General features: G+C 40.9%; 1 protein-coding gene across 1 annotated transcript in view; it reads left to right on the top strand.

Annotated features, from left to right (window-relative positions):
* Nucleotides 1-208: 208 nt before the first annotated feature.
* The window catches only part of TRAPPC9 (trafficking protein particle complex 9), a gene marked incomplete at both ends in the record, with an annotated part of 16,538 nt that continues 7,426 nt past the window's right edge, over nt 209-9,320 (top strand). Inside the window, 3 exons of the mRNA XM_010146419.1 lie at nt 209-354; nt 3,585-3,713; nt 8,410-8,531. Of these exons, the coding sequence (XP_010144721.1) occupies nt 209-354; nt 3,585-3,713; nt 8,410-8,531 (397 nt within the window). The remainder of the gene's footprint in view (nt 355-3,584; nt 3,714-8,409; nt 8,532-9,320) is intronic.

Below are 9,320 nucleotides of genomic sequence, written 5' to 3' on the forward strand. Positions count from 1 at the left end.
ATTGCTTTTTTTTTAATGTATCCTCAAATTGTTGGTTCTTTTACGTTCGTATATTATGTTGCTTAGAATTCATACTGGATGTTTGGTCAGAGAAAGAAAGTAAATTAATGTTGATCTACTGTTAAGCAGGAAAGAAAATTGACTTGGTTTATTACCTCAAATAAGCGTTTTCTGTAAATAAATGTAAATTGTACGTTTTCCTTTGCAGACACTATAAGAAGCGTTGTCAAGGCCGGATGCGGAAACATGTTGGTGACCTGTGTTTACAAGCTGGCATGTTACAAGATTCCTTGGTGCATTATCACATGGCAGTGGAACTTCTGCGGTCTGTGAATGACTTTCTGTGGCTTGGAGGTAGGATTAAGTGGTCATAGTGAATGAAATAATTAGTTGTTAAAACCAAGTAAAGCAAACTCTTCTATGACTTCCCTTTCTGTTGTGGAAAGTATGAATGATTTTGGTGACCAAAATCTGAATTATCGTGTGTGACTAAGAATTAAGGTGAAATAAAAGCTAGTTAATAAGACATGAGAAAAGCGTATTTAAGAAAAACCTGCGACACAAAATGTGTTACTGTAGTAAAGCATGTACTTAAAATTCTGCATCTGACTTTTAAATAATTCTTTGGAAGGTGTTTGGGGTTTTTTTTCAGTGGACTGTGCAGATGGTTTAAAAATCTTTCCTGTGGGTATCTGCTGTGGATTGTTAGGAAAAGATTTTTACCTTTACAGCTGCCAAAGCCACAGGTGTTTACCTTCCCCTAGCATAACTTCCTTCATTTCCCAGTATGTCCCAGGCTTAATTTTTCTTCCTGCCCCCCCCAGCCTTTTCCTTCATCCTTCTTTCATTCTCACTTTTCTCTTTATTGGATATCCAAGTGATCTTTGAGCACCACTTTTGCTTCTCAATTTCATACCCTTTCTGGACAATCACTGTCTCCAGTTCTGCTTTTAGCTTTCTCATTCTGTTTGGAAATCCATTTAGCTTCCTAATGGCTTTGTAGGTTATATTTGTGAAAACCATAACACCTTCTGACCTTCCACTTCTTTCCTTCAACTCTTCTGAAAGGTTAAATGGCTCAGGATTCTTCAAGCAGAAAAGGATAACTTTTTTCCTTGTGCAGAGCATGACAATATTTTAAGGCCCATCTGTTTGAACTACCAAAATATACATTTAGACTCAGCATAATTTGGATTGGAAGTCACCACTGGAAGTCCTCAAGTCTGATCTCCTGTTTATCATAGAATCACAGAACGGTTTGGGTTAGAAGGGACCTTAAAGATCATCCAGTTCCACCCCCCCTGCCATGGGCAGGGACCCCTTCCACTAGACCAGGTTGCTCCAAGCCTCATCCAGCCTGGCCTTGGACACTTCCAGGGATGGGCCATCCACAGCTTCTCTGGGCAACCTGTTCCAGTGCCTCACCATCCTCTCTGTGAAGAATTTCTTCCTGCTGTCTAATCTAAACCTCCCTGATTTCAATTTGTACCCATTACCCCTTGTCCTGTCACTACAGGCTCTTGTAAAAAGTCTTCTCCCAGCACCCTTGTAGCCCCCTTCAGATACTGGAAAGCTGCAATAAGGTCTCCCTGGAGCCTCCTCTTCTCCAGGCTGAAGAAACCCAATCCTTGCAGCCTTTCATCATAGGAGAGGTACTTCAGCCCTCTGATCATCTTCGTGGCCTCCTCTGGACTCGCTCCAAGAAGGACCTGTCCAGTTGAGTTTTTAGGTATATTTAAGGATGGTAGTTTTACAATCTCTGAGCAACCCGCTCCAACACTTTACTGCTTACAGTTTGAAAAAAAAACCAATAGCAAAACATAAACTGATCCTACATTAAAGCAGAATTTCCTGTGTCAACTTGTGTTGATCCTCATCCAGTCACCACACCTTTGGGAAGCATCTGACTCCATCTCTTCTGTACCTTCCCACTGGGTGTTTAAAGACAGCAGTAAGATCTCCCCTTAGCCTCTTGTTATTTAAGGCTGAACAAACCCAGTTCTCTCTGTTTCTCGTGTCATGGGCTCTAGCCCACTGATTATTTTGATGGCCTTCCACTGGACTTGCTTTGGGATTTTAATGTCTTTCTAGTACTGGGTACCCCAAAGGTGGCCACATTACTCCAAACGTGGTTGCTCAGATGCAGAACAGGGGCGAATAATTGCTTCCCTTCACTTCACTGGCGACGCTGTGGCTGTAACATCCCAGTATGTGGTTGGCCCTCTTTGTTGCAAGGGCCTGCTGCTAACTGCTGTTAACTTGTTGTCCACTGGGACCCCCAGGTCCTTTTCTGCAAAGCTGCTTTCCAACCAGTCAGCTCCCACACTGCACTGCTGTATAGGCTTATCTGATAGGCATGAGCCTTTCTTGAACTGCATGAGGCTCCTGTCAGCCCGTATCTCCAGCATGTCAAGTTCTGCACTGAAGGCCTGCCCTGCTTGTCCTCCCCATTTGGTGTCACCCAGGAATTTTCTGGGATTGCTCTGTGCAATCATCCAGGCTATTAATGAAGACAAGAGTATTGTCCCCAGCATTCATCCCTGAGGGGATACCACTAGTAATGGGCAACCATTTGGACTTTGTACTACTAATCATAATCCTCAAAGGAAACTGTCCAGCCTGTTTTCTACCTACTGGTAGGCTGGGTGTCCAAATCTTACCAATTTGGCTATAGGCATGCTATGGGAGACTGTATGTTCAAAGGTCTTACGAAAGTCAATGTATGTTCACAACTGTTCCTTTGTCCACTGAGCCAATCATCTTAGCTTAGGAGGCAGTGAGATTGCCAAGGACTGATTTCCCCGCCCCCGCCTCGGTAAACCAACGTGTCCTCTTCCTAATCGCCTTGCCATTCGTATGCTTGGAAATGGCTTCCAGGTTTTCTTTATAGCCTTTTCATCAGCCTTTGCAGGAAGCTGATGTTGATCTGCCTGTAGACCTCTGGTGTAAAAGAGTGGTCTCACATTGGCTAGCTCTCTTGGCACCCATGGGTGCATCTTACCTGGTTTTGTGGATTTGCATCCAATTGGATTAAGTGCTTTGTTGTCTGTCTTCCTCTGTGGCTAGTGTGTACTCCTCCAGATTCTGCTGGTAGGCTTGGAGACCTGGGAGATCTGAGGGTAAACCTTACCAGTGAAAACAGAGGTAAAAAGGACATGGAGTATCTTAGGCTTTTCCATTACCTTTGTCACTAGGCCTCCCACTTGAGGCATACTTTGTTAGTGTAAATAGATGCTGTAGTTTAGGCCCAGTTGGGATCAAAAGACCACGAGGCTGCTCACTCACTCCTCCCACTGGAATGTGGACAAGAAAATACAAGGAAAAGCTTGTGGCCTGAGGCAAGGACTGGGAGGGATCACTTGCCCATTATGGTCATGGGTAATACAGGCTTGACTTGGGGAAGAAAAATCAATCAGTTACCAGTCAAAACAGTAAGAAAGACAAACGCAAACAGTTTTTTAAAACCTTCCCCCTTGCCTCCTTTTCTTTTGGGGCTACCCCCACCATAACACAATAGACTTTCCTACATGCTACTTGACTACCTGCAAATATCTCTACTAATTTCTTGGGTCTTTTCTTTACAGCTGCTCTTGAGGGGTTATGCTCAGCATCAGTCATCTATCATTATCCAGGTGGTACTGGAGGTAAAGTTGGATCTCGCAGGGCACAAGGGGGTTCTCATTCTGCTGAGGCTGGCAACAGACACAGACCAGGTAAGGATGGGATTTCATTTTTATGCTCTTTGCCACCAATGAACACCTGAAAATTTCCTCTCTACTTCCTAACTCTGTAAAATTATACCGCTGACAGGATAAAATGTTGGAGGCGGGCAGGAGGGGAGAACTGTATTTCTTTAAGATTAATTTAAAAATCTTTAAGGTTTTTTACATTACTTCTGTTTTGGCGGTAATGTTGGCACGTGCTTTGCAGAGTTGCGAAGCTTTTGATCTCTTCATCTGATTGTTAATAGTGTCTGTGTTTGTGTGATTTTTGCTGAAGGAGATGCAGGTAGTTTTCCAAGTAAAGCTTTGATGCGCCAGATCACATACTAAGAATAAGTTAGGTACATTTATTCAGGTTTTTTTTCTATTCTAAGGTCAATATTTAATAAATGGGTTTGGTTAATTAAATACCAATAAACCAACATAATTTTTAGAATTTCGTATACTTTTTCTAAACTCTCAGATTGCCTAATGAAGATGAGGATTGTATTAACTTCGATATGATAGACAATCTTTGAGGAACGATCTGCTTACACTATATTAGCAATCAGTAGGAGAGTAACACAAAATAAAAACATAGAAAATATCTTTGTGGTTGAATCTGGAATACTGTAGACCATTTCAGTGTTCCAACTCAAAAGGGTGTTCATGTTTCCTATCTTTCGTTTTTGTGCCTGAAGGAGGTTGCAGATTGGCAATAAAGATGATTTTGGTATGGTCTCTATACAAAGAATAACTTAATAGCCTAGTACTCATGAGTTTTGACAGTAGTGGACAAGGACTACTCTACAGTGGACAAGGACCTTGAGGTGTTGGTCAAGAGTCAGCTAAATATGAGCCAGCAGTGTGCCCAGGTGGCCAAGAAGGCCAACACCATCCTGGCCTGCATCAGGAACAGTGTGGCCAGCAGGAGTAGGGAAGTGATTGGGCCCCTGTACTGGGCACTGGTGAGGCTGCACCCCGAGTACTGTGTTCAATTTTGGGCCCCTCACTGACATAGGGATGCTGGAGTGTGTCCAGATTGTGGCCCCCTCACTGACATAGGGATGCTGGAGTGTGTCCAGAGAAGGGTGACAAAGCTGGGGAAGGGTCTGGAAAACGAGTCTGAGGAGCAGCTGAGGGAGCTGGGGGTGTTCAGCCTGGAGAAGAGGAGACTCAGGAGACCCGATCACTCTCTACAGCTGCCTGAAAGGAGCTTGCAAAGAGGTGGGTGTCCCAAGTAACAAGTGATAAGACAAGAGGAAATGACCTCAAGTTGTGCCAGGGGAGTTTTAGATTGGATATTAGGGAAAATTTCTCCACTGAAAGGGTATGAAACGCTGGAACAGGCTGCCCAGGGAAGTGGTTGAGTCGCCATCCCTGGAGATATTTAAAAGACATGTAGATGTGGCACTTAGGGACATGGTTTAGTTAACAGTTGGATTTAATGATCTTACAGATATTTTCCAACCTAAAAGAATCTATGATTCTGTGAATCTAGCCTGCTGTAAAGACAGGTTTCTTCCTTGGTCATTTCTGTGAGCCCTTGGGCTGCAGTGTTTTGCTGACAGTGGAAAGGGAACTTTGACATTTGAAATGTGTGACATTTCAGTTCCTCAAACCTTTTGTTTGTAGGGTGAGAGCTCTAGGCTGTGTTCCTTCTAACGGCTGGATTTTCTCTGCAGCCTCCAGTGTAAAAGAAGAATTTGCATTCATAGAATGGTTTAGGTTGGAAAGGACCTTAAAGATCATCTATTGGCCAGGAACCTGGCTATGGTCTGTTGGCTATGTGATTTATGTGTTGAATAAGCGGAGTTTAGATTGCTTTATATTTAGCTTACTAGCTGTTTTTTTGTTTCTCTACTCTGTTATATTTGTTTGAAGTGCTAAGCTCTTAATTTTGTCCCCTGACCTTTCTCATTCCCCAAGAAGAATTAAGACAGTGAAGTGCTGTAGTATCTTTTTGATCTAGCTTTAAGTCTCCACTAGTCTGGAGGTCTGAGTAAATCAACTGATGATTGGTCCTGTCCCACTCATAAAACAATTGGTTTTGACTGCTTAACCCTTGTTCTCAGCAATTTTATTGACATAATTAATCAGTTCAGAGCAAAAAGTTCTTATGTCTAATAATCCAACTTTGCAATACTCCTGGCAACTTGCATGTGAATAGTCTGGCTTGTTGGGTTGGCATGAGTCAATTATTCGAAAAATTTGATGGACGGAAATTAATGACAATTGAAAGGGATACAATTACTTGAAAATGTTATTCTGCATTATTGTGTAGGTTAAGTGAGCTCCTACCAAGGATACAAATTCACAGAGTGGTAGGGTTGGGAAAGGATCTCTAGAGATCATCTAGTCCACCCCCCTGCCAGAGCAGGATCACCTAGAGTAGATCACACAGGACCAAGTCCAGGCAGCTTGGGAAAGGCTCCAGAGAAGGAGACTCCACCCCCTCTCTGGGCAGCCTGTTCCAGTGCTCTGTCACCCTCACAGGGAAGAAGGGTTTCCTCATGTTCCGGTTGAACCTTCTGTTTTCCAGTTTATGGCCATGGCCCCTAGTCCTGTCACTGGACACCACTGAGAAGAGCCTGGCCCCATCCTCCTGACACCCACCCTTTAGATATTGATAAGCATTGATAAGATCCCCCTCAGCCCCCTCTTCTGCAAGCTAAACAGACCCAGCTCTCTCAGCCTTTCCTCATATGGAAGGTGCTCCAGGCCCTTCATTATCTCAGTGGCGCTGCTGGACCCTCTCCAGTAGTTCCTTGTCCTTCTTGAGCTGAGGAGCCCAGAACTGGACACAGCACTCCAGGTGAGGCCTCACCAGCACAGAGTAGAGGGGGAGGATAACTCCCCTCGACCTGCTGGCCACACTCTTAATGCATCCTAGGATGCCATTGGCCTTCTTGGCCCTACAAGTACTGTAGGACCTGATACTAAAATACAGTAAGTGGATTGTGATGGAAACTTGCTAACTAAAAGAAGATTAAAAAAAAAGGATATGACTTTAAATTATACACTGAAAATTCTTCAATTCTTCTCGATGTGTCTTAAAATTCATTGCAAGTTTATGGATTTTTTTTTTTTAACAAAATGAGATTTAACATACTGTGACTACTTGAATTATAACTGGTAGTCCTTCAAAATGGCAATGGTGATCCCAATAAAACTTATTTTGTTCAAGCTTGTTGTTACTTGTAAAACATTATAAGAGCTTATTTTGTTGGCTATATTTAAGGCTGAAAAAAAAATCATTTTTGTTCCTCTTTTTAGGGGCACAAGAAGTTCTCATAGATCCAGGTACATTATTTTCATGCATGTTTCCAAAGTATTGTCTTTTATTACTTGCATATGTTTTCCGTTTGTATGTGTAGTTACTGCCACTTGCCAAAACTGGCACCGATTCCTGATGCTTCAGACTTTGACTCTAAATCTTGAGGAAGCAAAGAGACTGAGGGGTAACTGGCACAAAGTTAATATGTAGTTCCATGACTGTGTCCCTGTAAATTCTAATCAAGACTTACTTCTCATGAGTAGTGAAGAATTTTTTTTTTTTTTTTTAAACCAACAAACCTGAATGGTCACATGTAATATTGTAGCATCATGGTATTCTTTCACTAACAAAGATTTTGCACTTGACTTCCGTAAAAACCCTAAGGTATTAATGTACAGATGGGCTTGGTATGATTATTCAAGGTTGACAAACTCTAAAGAAAGTTGTTTTAGCATCTGAGCATGTAAAATAACATATTTCTGAATATATAGCGGGAGTAGAAAGTATCTTTCACAGTAGTTTTTAACTGTATATTGAGAGTTAGGTTCAGTTCTGAAACAAAGATTTCTTTGCCATCTAGAGAAACCTCTTGGAGAGATACATACCATATAAATTTAGGCATGTGATCCTATAGATTAAGTAACAATTAAAAAGGTATAGACCCTTTCCAAACCTTTGTTTTCAGTTTTATTATGTTAACCCTGCACTAAAAATAAATTCTAGAAATAAAATTTTCGTCTTCGTAATACCTCGGATTTCCCTGGCTTCTATTTCAGCTTCTTATCCCTTATATGTGTACAGACTATTTTCTGTCTCTCACTGTCTTATATAGGAAAAGCGATTTCTGTTTTGTTTGAGCCTCAGATAATTTTTTTTTTTTTAGTGTGGAAGGCTCAGATTTGGTGGCCTCTGTTACAACATAAAACTTGGTTTTCTGTGATTAGACATAGGGAGGAGAAGTATTTGTTTTAAAGGATTGAAGGAGCTGGTCACTGTTCTAATAATTAGTTTATTAAAAATTACACATTTTTTTAATTAGGTGTGCTTTAGAAATACAGTTTTTAAGTAGAACAAAGAAGAAAATTGCATATTCAGATGTGGCCATAATCTAATTTTAGCAGTATAATATTTTATTCATAGTCTAAATACTCAGATAACTGTAAAAGATTATGAATGTATTTGTTTTTTCCTAAGTGAAAGATTATTTCCTGTTTGCTGGTTTATGATTGATTCCATTTTTCATTTGCACTCTTGAAAATAGCATTAGTAAACCAGAACTAGTGTGTTCTAGGTAGGGCATGATTTCTTTCTAGGTAGGGCAAGTAGTTGTGTGTGGCTTGGTCAAATCTACAGCGTATCCTTGTTTTCTTCTTAGCTATTTAGCAATTGCCATAAGTCCTCCTGCTCATTTCTTACCCCGTTCTGTTCTAGGTGCGCTGACTTCCAATGGTATAAATGCAGATACCAGTGCTGAGATAGGACGTGCCAAGAATTGCCTTAGTCCTGAAGATATCATAGACAAATACAAAGAAGCGATTTCTTACTATGGCAAGGTACTAATGTGATGCTCGGTATCTGCATCAACGTTCAAGATAAGTTTAATTGTATTGCCGTGTAGTTACCTGAAGTTAAAAAGTTAAAGCTTAAGTATCTTTTTTGTTGGATATTGAAAGTATCTTTAGACTGAGCTGTGTAAATATCATACGGCATTTCCACATCTGTGGCGAAGGGAGACTCTGCAAATAAAACAAAGTGAATTGTGTGCACGAGTTAATTTGTGGTTAGAAGCAATGAAATGTGATAGTTTTGGGGATAGTTTCAGGTAAAATTGAATCCATCAATGTAACAATTCTCAAGTGTGTGTTCAGCTTTTTATGTTACCTTAAGGCTAAGTTGCTCATCTAGAAAGAGTGATTTCTTTAGAAGTATAAAATTATTTGACTTTGTTGGACTTAAGGCAAGATATTTATGTTTTGATCATAATCATATACGTTATGCTCTCAGCAAGTAATGACTATGCTCCACTGCAGCTTCACTTGCAAATAGCTGTCTTGGAACTGATCTATAACTGTTCAAGGTGTTACCTTTTGTCTGTGTAAGACCTACAGATAAAGTAATTTCTAGCTCCAATGCTGAGGAAGCAGCACTTCCTACATATTTTTTGTTACCACTGAGCTTAAACTTTTCTAGCATCCTCTAAAACAAATTCCATCTCCAGTGATTTGTTTTTGCTGATGTAAATGCATAACTACTTTGGTGGTAACTCTTGCATTTCATTCTGAGCTTTGTTCCCCCATTAGATTTCAAACATGATAAATACCTGAACAGAATTTAACTTCAGC

The sequence above is a fragment of the Eurypyga helias genome, unplaced genomic scaffold, assembly GCF_000690775.1.
Source record: "Eurypyga helias isolate BGI_N326 unplaced genomic scaffold, ASM69077v1 scaffold20722, whole genome shotgun sequence".
NCBI classification, from domain to species: domain Eukaryota; kingdom Metazoa; phylum Chordata; class Aves; order Eurypygiformes; family Eurypygidae; genus Eurypyga; species Eurypyga helias.